Source organism: Lathyrus oleraceus, chromosome 3 (assembly GCF_024323335.1).
Source record: "Lathyrus oleraceus cultivar Zhongwan6 chromosome 3, CAAS_Psat_ZW6_1.0, whole genome shotgun sequence".
NCBI classification, from domain to species: Eukaryota; Viridiplantae; Streptophyta; class Magnoliopsida; order Fabales; family Fabaceae; genus Lathyrus; species Lathyrus oleraceus.
In genome coordinates, this window is record NC_066581.1 from 227489595 (window position 1) to 227507943 (window position 18349).

Sequence of the window (18349 nt, forward strand, 5' to 3'; positions counted from 1 at the left end):
GAGATACATATTGGTCTGTCATCTATATAAATAGCTGTTTTACCTAGATTGAGTTGAGGATTTATAGGTATTACTATAGATAACCCTAAGAATGAATCATGCAAGGATGTAGACATAGGTTTTGAGGCGGCTACCAACAAGGGTGGATATGAAATAGTTGAAGAGTATTTGATGGAAAAAGGAGAAGTGAGGATCAAAAAAGAGGAGAGCAACAATCAGGGTGAACAAGAGGAAAGAGGGCCCAATATTGAACAATTAACATATAACCCCCCCTGGAGAAAGGTCAAGAAACAGATACTTAATGATCCCAATCTAGAACTACTAGATTACATAAAACCACTGTATCCTATGATTAAGAAGAAACCATACATGAAGATGAGGCGGGAATGTTTGCAAAGTTTAAAGAAATTTTGATTATACTTCTTGTAAGTATTTCGTTTCATGAGGTTTTAGAACTAATCCCCAAGTTTTCTAAATTTATGCATGCATTGCTAAAGGATACAAAGAATAAGTTGGTAAAAGAACGGGTGAACATGATAGAGAAAGAGGAGATGGCAGTGCCTCAAGCATTGCTACCAAAGATGAAGGATCCAGGAAAGTTCACCACTGCGTGTACTATTGGTGGAGTAAAGATACTACATGCTTTATATGATTTAGAGTCTAGTATCAATGCCATGTCGTTGAATAAGTTTAAAGAATTGAAATTCTGGGAGATCATACCGAGTAATATGACTCTCACTTTAGTCGGTTCATATGTTACTCACCCGCTTAGTATGGTACAAGATGTGCTAGTGCATGTCGATATTTTAGTCTTCCCTGCAGATTTTGTGGTAATTTACACGAAAGTAGATTCAGAAGGGCCAGTTATTCACGGACGCCCATTCTTGGCAACTTGGAAAGCAAAGATAGATGTGGAAATAGGTGAACTGGTTTTGAAGTTCAACAAGGAAAGGGTGGTGTTTAATATGAATGAATGGACACCATATATGTATGATCTAGATACATGCTACCAACTAGAAGAAAAAGGTATTAGGGTTGACAAAGGAATGAGAACAAGTGAATTGACCGGCGTGAGGGTATCTCTTACGTCTGACATGCCTTAGGCATGGAGCGTCAAGCTAATGACGGAAAAGAAATGTGCCATCCGTTATAACTAATTCTTTTTGTTTTGCATAATTTAAATTATTTTATTAGAGACCTTCCATGATAGGAATTATCCACTCGAGCATGTGCTTCCATTACTATCTATGTTGTCTTTAAGGAACGAGTGTATCTGCTGTATTTTTTTCTTCAGATTTACAAGTTTATCACGTTAGCATTGAATAAATGAACTAAGATAAACTTGAACTTCAGGAAAGTAACTTACATCTTGAAGGAAAAGGATGAGAAAAGAATCAAAGGACTTGTATTTAACCTTCAGATACCTTAAATAGTAAGGTTTGAGACAAATAAATTCCATTGTTCACTATTCTGTCTTATTGAGTGTATCCATGAATTTTTTGTTTTATCTGGTTTGAACTATTTCCAATTAAATTTGTCTTGATTGATTAACACATACTGAGGCAGTTCTTTGTTTATAACTTTGAGCCTTGTTAAGTCACCCTATAGTAATAGGTATATTTGTTGCTAACCACTTTGAGCTTAGCCTTTCTTTCATTGACTTATCCTTATTTTAGTCGTATGAATTGAAAGATCTTATCTTTCCACCCTCTCTTTGAAGTTAGGTAGAATTGTAGTTCTTACATTGTATGAAAAAGATTAAGTTTGGGGTTGCTCTTGGAAGTGAGAAAAGTTTTAAGTTTGGGGTTGGGGTACTAGAGAAAATCGAGAAAATTGGTCAAAAACTCAAAAATTGTGAGAAAATAAGAAGTGGAAAAGGACATTTCTTCCATTTTTTTTGGAAAAAAGAGCAAAAGAGCAAAAGAGCATAATAAGGACCACTATCGAGAAATCTCTAGTACCATCAAGAACGAACAAAAGGGTATGATTAGGGCTGGAAATGAACCAAACCAACTCGAAAATAGTTCAAGACTCGATTCGATAATTAATTCGTTGGACTTGGTTCATGAACCAAATGAGTCGAACTTGAGCTCAAAACTAAGTTCGTAAAATAAATGAGCTGAACTTGAGCTATGTATAGTTTGACTCGTTAGGTTCATGAGTCGACTCGGTTATATATATCATGAATTTAAAAAGAATTAATCATTTAAAGTACTGCTATTTGTTATATATAAGGAACTAGTATTGTGTTAATTGTGATATATTTAAAACGTAGCTGCAATGTATATTACTTTGTGAGCTTTAATATGGTGTTCAAACCATACCAATGTTGTAACATAAATCTAGAAATTTCATGAATTTAAAAAGAATTGATTTAAGGTACTGCTATTTGTGATATATGAAGTACTGATATTTGTGATATATTTTAAAGGTACTGCTATTTGTGATATACTTAAAATGAATTCATTTATAGAAGTAATTGATTTAGCATAGCATACCATGATCATGTTGTGTTGGTATTCTGATATATAAATTTAATTGGCTTAAAAATTATCCTCTTCCATCTTGCAGGTTATCCTTTCCTTACTAGCTATGACAGTAAATCAGTTGACAGTTGGTGTAATGAAGATTGAAGTTGAATAATCATTTTGTGATGGGAATGTATCAATTTCTAATAGTTTTTGTTGTACTATTTTATTATATTTGTAATAGTTTTTGAGACAAACTTAAACTCAAAAAGAATAGTTTTTGAATTAGACTTTTAAATTTATCTCTTGAAAGCTTTATTTTGTTTTAATATTTTCCCTTTAAAAAGAATAATTTAAAATGTCAAATATAATAAAAAAATTTAAACTTTAAAAAATGACTTTTTAGTCTGTGAAGTAAACAAACTGAACCTAACGAGTTGAACCGAGTTGTTCAAGAACTTAAAACGAGTCGAGTTCGAGCTTAAAAAAAGTTCGTGTCGAACTCGAGTCGAGTTTCGAGCTAAACCAATTCTTATCGAGTCGAGTCGAGCTGACGACGGGTTCGACTCGACTCGACTTATTTCCATCTCTAGGTATGATGAAAGAAGGAGGACTAGACACCTAACTCTGAAGGTTTAAAACTATTTTTCCAAAAATATCCTACCCGAACATAAGCCAAGACAAAACCTAAAAAGTCCGCAAATGTGTATGTTTTGATTTCTTTGGTGAATTATATTAGAACATGATCAAGCTAAGCAGAAATAATTTTGTATGTTGATTGATAGATTACCTTATCCATTGAGTGAATCAAGGTGAGATGAGAGACATGTTAAGTACTCGTTAAAGTTTGATGAAGTTTTTCGAATTTTTTAGATAGAAGTTGGAAGCTAGAATGGTTGTCAGGTAAAGAAAAAATTATATGGTGATGTTCAATTGTTATTGTGCAACTTGTTTTCTGTTCAAATGTGCAGTTGTAGGCGAGTCACTTGAGGACAAGCAACAATTCAAGTTTGGGGTTGCGATGACAGTCTATCATTGCATGAATTCGGTCAAAGAAACGGTTCAAACCAAGTTAAAGAGGAGCAAAAATGAAGAAGAAAGACCAAAGAATGAGGAAAAATAGCTAAGTGTGAAGAAATTGGACTTAGTGAAAAATCAGGTGAAAAGGGAGAAAAAGCCTGCACCCACTAGAATAATTATATGCAACATCGTGCGTGTGATAGAGATATAAAGGTTGCATCATGCACGCGATGCAGGTTATTACACGCAGGATGGCTCCTTTTTCTGGGCTTTTCTGACGCATTTTGGTCCATTCTGAAGGATATAAAAGTGGTTTTTCTGCACTTTCTCAAGGGTTACGAAAATTGGCACCAGAAGCATGATTCTAACAGCATCAGAGGTGATTTTGAGAGCATTTGAAGCCATTGGCGGTCAATCCTTCAAGGAGTCTCATATGAAATTCTTTTTAATTGTTATTGGTATTGTATTTTGAATTATGGGTAGCTAAACTCCTCTAGGTTAGGTTTTAGTTTGATGAAACTATTTCAATATTGTTATGCAATATGTTGATTAACTTTGCATGAATCCTTTGATCTATAATTATATTCAATTGTTTCTTGTTCATAATACTTTTTATGTGAGATACTCTTTTAATCTGATTTTGGACACATAGAGATTACAAACCATTAGTCTATGTATCTAGGACAATTGTCATGCTTACGCTGGTTAACTAGAGATAGGAAACCACGAGTAGTGGCTAGTGAATTAACACTCTGTTGCATCTCCTAATCTTGCTTACGCTAGTGGACTTGGGATAAGAAGCTCCGAGTAGTGATTAGTGAGCTATATTGCAAGGGATTGGTTATGACGGTTTTGTTAATTCGTTGTTGGATTACAATGATAAGATTATTCATGTAAGGCGCCAAACATCAACAATAGAAAAATAGAGGGTTCTATACATAACCTGACCATTTCCATAATTTTTCTGAACACTTTGTTTATTTTCGCTTTGAAATTTGAACCTCCCTCCATTTACTATTTTCTATGCATTGCACATTTTTTGTCTTGTTAAAAAGCAGTTCTTATGAATTTGATATTTTATTACTACGACACTATCAGTACACTTGTTGAGATCATTCAGGAAAAATGTGTAAAGGGGCTAATTATAAAATTCAAAAAATGTGTTTGTTAAGTTTCAGAAAAAATCCAGGAAGAATGAGATCATTCAGAAACTCAACGAATTAATCTAGATGTTAAAAGATGAAGGAATGGAATCAAAAACATTAGAAGAGTCATCATCATCATCAAAAGAAATAATTGAAGGATAAGCATTATAGGTGTATTTTGAAATAATAATCATGATAAATGAACAATCATTTGAAGAGTCATCATCTGATGGAAATGATGAAGAAACTTCATCTAGTAGAATATTTGAAGAAGCTGCATCCAGTATAACATTTGAAGAAGCTTCATCCAATAAAATATTTTAGAAAAGACATTAAGAAACATCATCTAGTAGAATATTTGAAGTGTCCTCATCTAGTAGAATATTATAATAAATAAATTTCATCAAAACGAATATTTAAAGGGTCAACTTCATAAAGAACGTTTGGAGATTCATCATCACATGAAGAAGAGGAAACCTCGAGATACTCATGCAAAAATTACTTCAATAATATCTCTAATGATTTTTCTAAAGATTTGTATAAATCATTTTCCAAAAAAACAAAAAAGGGAGAATATGATTGCTCCAAAGCCACCAATAAAAAAAGATGACATTGAGGTATCATCTCTAATGTATGATCAAATATTTAAGTTGAGTGTTAATATTAGTAAAGTGAATAACAAATTATAAAACAACACTAAATACTTAAAAGGGTATATTGATTTTCTTGAAAATAGTAATAAAATTCTTGGGGTAGAAATACCTGATATTATAAATCAATCTTTAAAATTGGATATGTATGAAACTTATAAATATTTAAAATCTAAAGTGACCAGTTTGCAAGAGACCGTATAAATATTTAATAAGGGTAAAGATAACTTGGATTTGTTCCTATATAGTCAGAGATTTTCATTCAATAAAAATGGCTTAAGTTATAAACCTAATAAATTATTTAGTGATATCTGCCATGCTAGAAAAAAAAATCTATTAGTGTTGCTTTCAAATCAAATTTCTTTAATAAGCTGGATCATTTGAAACCTTATTGGTATGAAAATTTAATATAATCTAAAGTAAATAACTCTAGACCTCTTAAAGTCACTAATGTATCAGGAATTAAAAATATTTGGATACCAAAGATGAAAGGTTAATTTATTTTATAGAAATGCTTTGCAGCTTTTAAAGAGGCTAATTATAAAATTCAAAAAAAATGTGAAAAGTATGAGTATAACTTAAGTATACCAAATAAAGATGGATTTGAAAAATTTTCATAAATATGATGCTTGGTGGTCTTTACTGTCTTTTATCAAGATAATATGTTTAATATGCTTTGATGATTCTGACGGTATTAGAACTTCTTGGATGTTTGAGGTGGAAGATGTTTCGATGGTCTTATCAATCTTGATAAGGTTGAGCTAAAATGAAAAATTAACCAAAAAGGTGCAATCTTGGTGAAAAAGGGATGTAGAAAGAAGAAGAAGTCAAGCTAAATGTCATCCAAGCCCTAGAGACTAAGAAAGCTGAAAAAATGTTATATAATCGATTAACCCTAAAATGATAATCAAATAGGCAGAGTAAAAAAAATTAACATTCGTGTCACCTAATGATTAACCCTAAGGGCCTAATTGATTAAATATTTTTTATCTCTTAAATATTCATCAAATTAAGAAGAAATAATTCAAGTCAAAGATTATATATTCTCCAAATCTCAATCATATCAGATCATTGGAAACACTGAAAATTCAAATTCTCTTAAGATATAATCAATTGACTAAGATCTTAATCTATTAGAGAGTTTGTTTTAGAAAGTTTTTAAAGTCAATCTCTTTTGGGGAAAATCAATATGATTTTATGTCACTGATATGGAAAAGTGATTTCTCCTCGGATAGAGAAGTGTTTTCATCTCGATTTGTTGAAAAAAGTAAAGAAGTGTGACATGGAAAGTGTGCTACTTTTCCCCTCGACTGAATATCCAACTGAGGAGAAACATTTAACTGGTCATTAGTTCAACCCGCAACAACTACATTATATATTTTCTTGAAAACACTCTACTTTTCCTCACAATTCTAAAATAACTGAGGTGATATATATATATATATATATATATATATATATATATATATATATATATATATATATATATATATATATATATATATATATATATCCTTTGTTTTATTAAAATATTAATTTTTTATTATCAACGTTTCAATCTAAAAATACAAATTTATTGAAAAATTTAGCAACTTCAGCCTCATCATCTTTTTGAATCTTAGTGAAGATCAGAACCGACCATTTTCCAATGCAATAGGTGTTGTCGAAATTCATGGAGGGCGCTTTTTTTATTATCTAAATAATACATTTTACCCCTAGTTTTATAAAAACATGTGTAAAATTTATTTGTTTTCAAAAATTTATTTTACACCTCTTTTTTAAAATTGGTGTAAAAGCATAATTTATTTTTTTTAAACTATTTTATGTTGTCTTTTTTATAATTTCAGTATAACTTCATATTTGTTTAAATCTATTTTTTAAATTAAAACAGGGCTCCCGAATTGATTGGACCGACCTTGATTGTAATATCTTATATCCCTTAAATGCTCAATTAGTTGTCAGTTGAGACCAATTGAGTTCCTATGTATTCTATCTTTTATCAGTTGGAACAATTAGAGCTCCTATATGCTCTAAATATTGTCAGTTGGGACCAATAGAGTAACCAGTAAACTCTGAAGAGATTAATTATTAATAAAAGAGACAGATCAATATTACTAGGTAAAAGAGAGGATATTTTTTATAACATTAATAATTAGTCAATTGGTACTGGAAGGAAAAATATCAATTGAGATATTTTTATTACTACTTGATATTATATGTTATAATCATATATTATGTATGTATATTGTGTGGTGGGGATTGAAAAGAAAGAAGAAGAGGATAAGAAGAAGTAGAAAGAGTAGGTAGGAGAGATAGAGATATCAAAAAGAAAAGAAAGAAAAGGGAAAAGTAGAGAAGAGAAAAAGAGAAGAGAAAGGAAGAGGGGCTTGGAGAAGAATAAGGAAAAGTGATTTCTCCTCGAATAGAAAAGTGTTTTCATCTCGATTTGTTGAAAAAACTAAAGAAGTGTGACATGGAAAGTGTGTCACGTTTCCCCTCGACTGAATACCTAATTGAGGCGAAAAATTTAACTAGTCCTTAGTTCGACCCGCAACAACTAGATTATATATTTTCTTGAAAACACTATACTTTTCCTCCCAGATCTAAAATAAGTGAGGTGATATATATATATATATATATATATATATATATATATATATATATATATATATATATATATATATATATATATATATATATATATATATATATATATATATATATATATCCCTTATTTTATTAAAATATTAATTTTATTAATTTTTCATTATTAGCGTTTCAATCTACAAATACAAGCTTGTTGAAAAATTTAGCAACTTCAGCCTCATCATCTTTTTGAATCTTAGTGAAGATCAGAACCGACCATTTTTCAGTGCAATAGGTGTTGTCGAACCGGGCCTCAAATTCATGGAGGGCGTTTTCTTTATCTAAATAATACATTTTACACCTAGTTTTATAAAAACATGTGTAAAATCTATTTGTTTTCAAAAATTTATTTTACACCTCTTTTTTAAAAATTGGTGTAAAAGCATAATTTGTTTTTTTTAAAACTATTTTATGTTGTCTTTTTTATAATTTCAGTATAAATTCATATTTGTTTAGATCTATTTTTTAAATTAAAACAGGGTCCCCGAATTGATTGAACCGACCTTGGTTGTAATATTTCATATCCCTTAAATGCTCAATTAGTTGTCAGTTGAGACCAATTGAGTTCCTATGTATTCTATCTTTTATCAGTTGGAATAATTAGAGCTCCTATATGCTTTAAATATTGTCAATTGGGACTAATAGAGTAACCAGTGAACTCTGAAGAGATTAATTATTAATAAAAGAGACCTCATCAATATTAAGAGGTAAAATGGAGGACATTTTTGGTAACATTAATAATTGGTCAATTGGTACTGGAAGGAAAAATATCAATTGAGATATTTTTATTACTACTTGATATTATATGTTATAATTATATATTATGTATGTATATTATGTGGTGGCGATTGAAAAGAAAGAAGAAGATGATAAGAAGAAGTAGAAAGAGTAGTTAGGAGCGATAGAGATATCAGAAAGAAAAGAAAGAAAAGGGAAAAGTAGAGAAGAGAAGAAGAGAAGAGAAAGGAAGAGGGGCTTGGAGAAGAATAAGGAAGCCACGGATGTTCATCACCACCACCATCATCTCATCTTCATCATCATCACCAACTTCATCTCTATGTCATCATCTTCATCATCAAACCAAGGTAAGTTCTAGTTAGAACCTTTGATTGTAGAAGTTAGGGTTTAGATAAACCATAAAATAGTTAGAATGGTTAATATTAATATGATGAGTTGTTATCTTAATCATGAAAACCTCCATGGGTGATGGTGATTTTATATGTGGTCCATGTGTTGATTGTATGCTAGTGATTTAATGATGTTGTTGTTGTTTGATGTAAAGAAGGAAGCCATGGATGTTCATCATCACCACCATCATCTTATCTTCATCGTCATCATCACCAACTTCATCTCTATTTCATCATCTTCATCATCATCATCACCAACTTCATCTCTATTTCATCATCTTCATCATCAAACCAATGTGAGTTCTAGTTAGAACCTTTGATTGTAGAAGTTGGGGTTTGGATAAACCATAAAATAGTTAGAATGGTTAATATTAATATGATGAGTTGTTATCTTAATCATGAAAACCTACATGGATGATGGTGATTTTATATGTGTTTCATATGTTGATTGTATGCTAGTGATTTAATGATGTTGTTGTTGTTGTTTGATGTAAAAATCATGGATTTGAGGAAATAAGAACATATATGTTGTATGGTGTTTAATGATGTATGTTAGAAATCTTATAAGTGGATTGGTTATTGGAAGTGAATAAATTAAAATATGCCACCAATGGGGGTCAAACCCGAGACCTCTTTTGTATGGAACAAGCCTTACCACTAGGCTAAACTCTTGTTGTTGAATATTTGTGCAAGGAACAAGTGTTAACCTATATTCTCGATTAAGTTAGTTTGTTAGATTATTTGAGTGTTATAACTCCGTTTTGGACGCGGACGAATGCATTAGAAAGATTACGTAAAGACTATCATTATTATACCATGTTATAGTATATTATGTTCCTTACAAATACTATGAATTATATTGTGATGAATGTTAAATATTGTTGTTATGTTTGATTGTGAAATAACATGATTAAAAATCTTACAAAGATGAGTGAGGAAACCTAGGAGAATAACTTGATTAATAACTTAGAAAGATAATCTATGTTATGGAAATGGGTATACGGTAATGCTTGGGCGTAACGGTATCTAGGTGTGTATCGTGGACAAGTATTCACCTGATAAATGAATCAATATGCTATGTGTGGAACATGTGTGATTTTTATGTAATGAGAATGGATCATGTTATAATGCTATGAGAATTGATATGATCTCATGAGATTTTTTTGATATTTTGGTGAGGAACTTTTGCTAAAAAAGTCCTATTTTGGTGAGGAGCGTTGCTCCGAAAGTCCTATTGGTTATTGAGAATTAATCACTTATTCGGAACTAGTGTGATTGTGCATATACCACTTCAAGGGCTTAGGTAGAGCGGTAAGTGGGGATGTGGCACCAATAATTCATGCCTCAATTGGGTTTGAGTCCCAACCATGACGGACATAGGGGAAAGGTGGACACCTAAGTGGGTTATAGTCCCATACAGTGAAAGATACCCAAAGTGGGTTAGAGTTCCATACAGGTGACGGTCGCTTGAACTGGGGATTAAGCCTCATAAAGGACCTGATATCCACCGTGAAAGTCGAATCATACGGGCACGCATGAACCAAACCTTGGCCTAGACGTAGGTCTGGTTGGGGATCGATGTTGCGTGAATCCGAATAGTGATTTATGGAGTTATGTGAACTCAGGTGACATGTTTCCATACATTGCAATTATTCCTTAGTTGCTTAAGTCCTAGTTACAATGTGCGAGTGATGCACAAGTAACGGAAGGTGAATACTTGAGTTAGAATCGAGTAGAAACCATGTAGAGCCGAGTGGACCCATAGGATAGGAGAATTCACTAAGATTATTATCTCATCCCATTATTATTGTTATTTTTTCCAGGTATCCCTTGAAGGTTGAATTCAAGAGAAGTTGTCTACTGATGTTTCAAGGGATGCATTTATTCTGATCTTCCATTATGAAGTTGTGTACAATGAAAATATTGTACATAGTTCTTAGATTTTTTTAGGCATTATTGTATAACATGTCCCATTGATGTTTTTAGTTGGACACGTGTATATAGTGATGCCATTAGGCACTTATGTTGTGTCAGTACCAATTAATAACACTTGTTTGATATTATTCTAGATATATATTATACGGGTTGTTACAATTGGTATCAGAGCAGGTCGATTCTCGACCTAGCCTTGAAACATCATAAGTAAATCTATTCATGCCTCATATGCGTGTTTAAACAACATGATTCTTAATATCACTGTATGTATTGTTGGGCCTGATCAACCTAATGCTATGTGCGTGGTAGGTAGGATCATGGTTGAGTGACCCCAAGGACTCCGAAGTGTTGGTGGAACTTGTGCTTTCAAGGTAGGCTCAAGACAAGAGTTAGAAAGTAAGGGGAACCAGATGGCTCAGTTAAAGTTTCAGTAAGAGTTGTGATTCAGGTAATGTAAAATTAAAGGGTGGTTTTTGGTTCAAGCAATCATGTAGTGTTGATGGAGTCGGGGAGTTAAGGATTTCTATTGGATAAATTGTCAAAACTTTGAGAGAGACATGAATTTTCTAGTGGAATAAGATATACCCACTGATATGGAATAAGTATTGTAAGTAATTCCATATAGTGAAGGATAAAGGATGGTTATGTTGCACATATGTCATAAGGTCTGGAAGTGAGGTAGTGTATCAGTGTTTCAGTTTCTAAGGCCACTAAAACATTTTGGAAGAATGAGAGTACTTCGTGGAATATATATTTGGAATGGTACCTTGCAGGTGGTTGAGAACTTGAGAGGTAAGGACGTTTAGTTTTGTTGGGAGCCTAAGGTAGTGGTGAAGTCTAAGGAGAGCCTCGAGGACATGGCTGCTTATTCCAAGTGAAATAGGTATGGACCGAATGAAGGTTAAAAGATAAATCAAGTATAATCAATCTTAGGAGAGAGATCGAATTCAGGATAGCTCGTCAAAGGTTTAGTGTTGGTAAGAAATTGTTATGGATTTTTGAGTTACCAAGGATCGTTTGAAAGGGATTTGTGTCGAAGAGAGAGAATAAGCATTATATAACAACGAAAGCTCTAGTAGGATTGGTTGAAGGAGATTTGTGTTGAGGAAAAGAATAAGTAATTGGATTTAAGGAATTCTAGTAGAATGGTTATGTAATTGGAACTTGGAGAATTACCATAGGAAGACAAGTGAACACATAGTGTGGAAGTAGTGTGAATGTTGCAATACAACTGTTGTAATGGGGTACATTTTAGATAAAGGCACAATGGGATCACCAAGATTCATTAAGACTAAGTTATGGGCGTGTAGTTGATGATCATTCACATGTGGAGATTTATAGAGGAGTGAGTGTAGTGGAAAAAGTTAAACCTTGGTATTAAGAGAAATATGTGATAGAGGCATTATGGTCACAAGTGTGTGTAATGGATTACTTATCTTGAGATGGATACGAAGTAATACACATTTTGTTGAGTAATGAGTCTTGTGTTCCGAGAAATTGAGTTTATGTTAGACAACGAAAGATAAGCCAAGCTTGAGTATAGGCACTAAGTGTAGGATGTTAAATAAGTTATGTTGTAAGAACTTATGGGGAGACAATGAGTATTGTCCGTAGCAAGTCATCTAGACAAGTAACCCCAGTATGATGAAGTGTGTAGTAGGTATTGGTTTAGAAGAAAATTCCAGTCATAAGTGTGTGGCAATATTAAGGTTCATCTTAAGTGCATTTTATTTTAATTGCAAGAGTAATAATGGCTTATTGGAAGTTTGGTTGTTATTTATCTTCTTGAGGAGTGTTTGGTTGGTTGATCACGGAGTATAAACATTCACACCTTGTTGGAGCTAAGGGTATCCTAAATCTCATAAGTGTACCGTTGTGGATGTACAAATTGAGGATGGAGTTACAAGTCACCATAAGTCAGATTGGTAGTTTTGAAATTGGGATTTCTGAAGGTGTAGTGTGTAGTTGGTCATCTGTAGAGATATCATAGAAGTCAGATGTTTGGGGAACCAACCTAGTGAACCATACTCGGTGTGAGTAACTCTTGGGTGTATCACCATTACGGATAATGAGAACCATAAGGAGTGAAGTTGGAAGAGACTTACTAAGTGGTGATCTGGAAGAGATTAGTTCGGTATATTGTATGTGTTGGTAAGGTGTAAAGTGGTTGGTCATAGTATGGCATTGGTTAATTCATTCAGATTCATAGCCTTAGATGTAGACTCCATGAGAGTGGTAATGGATGTGTACGATGATACTCTACCCTATTGGAAGGATTCATGAGTTATAATTCAGAGGAGGAACGAGAATCAGATATTCCCGAAGTTAACCATGTAACTCAGGTTGTATATTAGTAAGAGCATGAGCTAAGATTATTGAAGATGGATCTGGACGTTGAGATGAAGGGTTCTAGATAGGAAGTGCAATGTTATTCCTAAAGGTGAGAAGTGTTGTGTGACTCTGTGAGTAGTATGGAAACTCACAGTTACAGTCTAGTTTGCTTAAGGTTTCTTAGAAGTGGTGTCTCATTAATGACTTGAAGTTCCTTGATGGTGTTATTTTATTATTGGTCGAGATCCTATGTAGGTAGAAACCTTGAATGAATCAGAACCTATAAGAGGATATGATATGGAATATAGTAACAAGAATCAGGTATTGTCAAACTAATTTGGATAACTTCATTCGAGCATAGGATAAATCTGAATGTCATACACCTTTATGGTTGTAGTTGCATGGCTCCGGCATATCTATCCCATGGAAGGTATTGGTCATATTCTAAACCTTTGTGTGTCAGCAAGAAATTTATTTTACTAATGGATGTCAGTGGGGTCATATTACTATTTTGGATGATGGGTACTCTAGAGGATAGGCGTGATCTTCTATGTAGACTGTTAGCTACCAAGTAGTGCTTAGGAATCTCGGGTGTTTCACTGTGGGAATCAGAATAGGCATAGTGAAAGGAGATGGATGAAAGAGCACAATCAAGATTATGAGGATCAGAGAGATAGTTACTCATAAGAATGGGAGTAAGACAATCTCGTGCTAATGGTGTTATCTTATTGGAGTAGTATGAGAGAAGTGAAACAGTAGGAATAAAAGGTTGCAATATAGTATCAGATCAAGTGAAGTTTATGAGATTATCGATAGATGGATTACAAAGTTTGTCACATTTGTTGAAGGAATAATAAGAGAAGAGTAGTCAATATTGTGTGCGGTCAAGGAATCAATAAGTTTTCTTATGAAGATTTAATGAGTATTGATTACCCAAGTCAAGATAAGATGTCGTAATTATGTTTTGTGTAACTTAGTGGAAGGAAAGGAAGTCGTGGTTTCTGGGAGGAAAGTGACCAACTGATGTAGAGTGGTATATCAGCTGATTTAAGTGGGAGCAAGTTTAAATGTTAATCCAATATTGGAATAAGGATATGGTTAAGACCATGAAGTATTGAGAGTTCACACAAGAGAGAAGTTTGCCAAGGAGGATAAGTTGGAAGAATGGATATGTCGGAGGTTTGAAATCGAAGAGCAGTCAGGTGTTGGTCTAAAACGTTGATGCAAGAAGTGTTTATTTGTTGAGTGAAGGAAATTCGGGGGCGAATTTCAATTTAAGGGGGGAGGGAAGAATGTAATATCCCATAGGGAAGTCGTGGTTTCTGGGAGGAAAGTGACCAACTGATGTAGAGTGGTATATCAGCTGATTTAAGTGGGAGCAAGTTTAAATGTTAATCCAATATTGGAATAAGGATATGGTTAAGACCATGAAGTATTGAGAGTTCACACAAGAGAGAAGTTTGCCAAGGAGGATAAGTTGGAAGAATGGATATGTCAGAGGTTTGAAATCGAAGAGCAGTCAGGTGTTGGTCTAAAACTTTGATGCAAGAAGTGTTTATTTGTTGAGTGAAGGAAATTCGGGGGCGAATTTCAATTTAAGGGGGGAGGGAAGAATGTAATATCCCATATTCCCTTAAATGCTCAATTAGTTGTCAGTTGAGACCAATTGAGTTCCTATGTACTCTATCTTTTGTCAGTTTGAACAATTAGAGCTCATGTGTGCTCTAAATGTTGTCAGTTAGGACCAATATAGTAACCAGTGAACTCTGAAGAGATTAATTATTAATAAAAGAGACAAACCAATATTAATAAGTATAAGAGATGACATTTTTGGTAACATTAATAAAAGAGACAAACCATCATCTCATCTTCATCATCAAACCAAGGTGAGTTATAGTTAGGGTTTGGATAAACCATAAAATAGTTAGAATGCTAGTGATTTAATGATGTTGTTGTTTGATGTAAGAATCATGGATTTGGGGAAATTTTTGTGAGAATTATCACTTTCAATCCATGAATTAATTCCTTGATAAATTAGAATATGCCACCAATGGGAGTCGAACTCGGGACCTCCTTGATATGGAACAAGCCTTACCACTAGGCTAAGCTCTTGTTGAATATTTGTGCAAGGAACAAGTGTTAACCTATATTCTTGATTAAGTTAGTTTGTTAGATTATTTGAGTGTTATAACTCCACTTTGGATGCGGACGGATGTGTTAGAAAGATTATGTAAAGACTATCATTATTATACCATGTTATAGTATATTATGTTCCTTACAAATGCTATGAATTATATTGTGATGAATGTTAAACATTGTTGTTATGTTTGATTGTGAAATAACATGATTAAAAACCTTACAAAGATGAGTGAGGAAACCTAGGAGAATAACTTGATTAGTAACTTAGAAAGATAATCTAGGTTATGGAAATGGGTATACGGTGATGCTTGGGCGCAACAGTACCTAGGTGTGTATCATGGATAAGTATTCACCTGATAAACGAATCAATATGCTTTGTATGGAACATGTGTGATTTTATGTAATGAGAATGGATCATGTTATAATGCCATGAGAATTGATATGATGTCATGAGATTTGTTTGATATTTTGGTGAGGAACTTTTGTTCCCAAAGTCCTATTTTAGTGAGGAGCGTTGCTCCGAAAGTCCTATTGGTTATTGAGAATTAATCACGTATTCGGAACTAGTGTGATTATGCACATACCAAAGCCAATATCTATAAGGACAAAACCTAATGTCAAGCGATGTCTGGTGAAATCCTTGATGGTATATGGTCTAGAAATATCTAATGATTGTATTTACCAAGAAGCTCTATCAAGCCTCATCAGTTAGAAGAAGACAAGTATTAGATGAAGTGTTGAATTAATGATGATCCAATTAGGGGATCTTGAAGCTTCAAAGATTGTGAAAGAAAGGAAATGTGAAAGCTCTTATGGCATGTACTTGAGTTATCACAATATTGTAAAGATATAAGAGTAATTCTTAAATTACTAAAGTAATGCAAACACTCACCTAAAAATATTTTAAACCTATAGAGGAACCATCAAGGTTCTATTGGGATTGACCTAGAGTGATATTGATCATATAGGGAGCTTGTATACATTGCTTAATTGATAAGGGGCCTTAACCAATCAATTATTGCAAGGTATAAAGCTTCTTCATTGATGGTAGAAACTTCCTTCTCCAGATTTTGAAGAACTATAAAATTTTCATGGGAGATTACAAGAATGTCATTCACCACTCCTTTATTGGGTGCAACTTGATGAGATTCAATTGTTTTTTCTTCCATTGGACCATTCCTTAATTCGCCTTAAAAGACAAGAACCATGTTTTGGCTTAAAGCTATTGAGTCAAGTGGCAATGGATTAAGTCAAATGATTCAATTCATAGTCAAATAAGGCAACCCGTCTGAGTGAATCCTTCTACAATATGATATGTGGTTAAAAATCCCACCGACCCAATTGGTCGAGAGATCTTGGGTTATAATCCACATAGAAAAAAGGTCTTGCTTTATGAGTACTCCATGATTCTCTTTTCTTGGAAACAGAATATTGTGAAACCTTGTTTTGCAGGTTACTTCCAAGTGACATGCCTTTAATAAGGACAACAACTTTTGATGCCGACTATTGATGTCTAATGATGACTTAATGACAACTCAAGCATAAGATGTTAAACAATTAAAGATGCAAACCAAGATATTTAGGTTTGATAAGACTTGACTATCTGATGATGGAAACCAAATGGAATATAAATCAAGTCTCATCTCAAAGTAAACTCAAGCAAGTGTCTACAAGAAATAATGCATCTGAAAAGTCTTGAAGTATAAGAAAACTCTACCTTGATTACTTTGAGTGAATACTTTGCAAAGCATAAGACATTCTCATAAAAGTGAAAGGCTGAATCACACACACACGAAAACAATTTTTAAACTGATTTTTCTCAAGAAATTTTTTTCAAAAATTTCTTGAAGTTGTTCCAGATGAGTTGGAAGTTGTCAGAAAATCTCTAAGGGAATTTTTTTCTTTGCCAATCGATTGGCACCTTAACCAAATCGGTTGGGTCAGTTCAAAAATGTGCCCTAAGCGATTAGGAAAACATATTAGTGAGGTGTAACAAATATATATATTTCCTTTCCTTTTTTAACTTAGTAATCAATTAATTTGAGACAACCTCTAACCTATAAATAGAGGTCCCTTACCACTTTCAAAATCATCAAGAATCGTGTTTCATTTCACACTTCTCACACTCTCTCTAAAAAATCTCGTTTGTTTACTTTCTCTCACTAAGAATTTAGCCAAAGTGCTTTTCGAGAAATTTATTTTATGAGTGAGGAAGTTGTAATTTTAGAAGGCTAGATTTATAATTTCACCAAGGAACTTTTGTTTATACTATGTTTGAACATTTTATCCACTTATTATTTGTTTGGGTTCGAAGTTAAACTCGTAAAAAGCTTATGTTTGGGATTTGTGTGATCAAAGTCTCTTATTTAGGTTCAAGATTAACCTATGATAAAATATCAAAGGTTCTTGGTTATTCCATGATAAAACTAAGATTAGTTTAAAGCTTAACCCAATATTAAAAGCTTATTTTGGTTCAAGATCAACCTGGTGGTAAAACCTCACTGGTTATTGGTTACCCATTATAAAACCAAGGATTAGGTTCAAGAGCTCATCTCGGTGTTAAAAGCTCCCAAATTTTGTTTGAAACTTGAAGACTAACTACTCTAAGATTCCTGTGTAAAGGAGACCAACCGCTTCGATTCACCATTTGGAAGGAAGACTCACCGCTTTACTCCATAGTTTGTTGTTTGGTTGGAAGTTAACCATAAACTTCATTTTTCCTTGTATAAGGGGGTTTAAGATTTTAACCTACTAAAATTTGTTAAGTTTATTGGATACTCTCAAGAACAATTCTTGGGAAGAGGATTATATATTTTTCTCTTTTAACCGAACCTATATAATTTCATGTGTCTTCTCTTTTCCCTTAACTCTTTAATTTATGCACTTTA

At 33.1% G+C, this 18349-nt stretch overlaps 1 protein-coding gene across 1 annotated transcript; it reads left to right on the top strand.

Moving 5' to 3' along the window:
- The first annotated feature begins 533 nt into the window (after positions 1–533).
- LOC127130551 (uncharacterized) lies at positions 534–1103 on the top strand. Its single transcript, XM_051059540.1, has one exon. It carries the CDS (start codon positions 534–536, stop codon positions 1101–1103), a length of 570 nt encoding a protein of 189 aa, XP_050915497.1.
- Positions 1104–18349: the final 17246 nt, after the last annotated feature.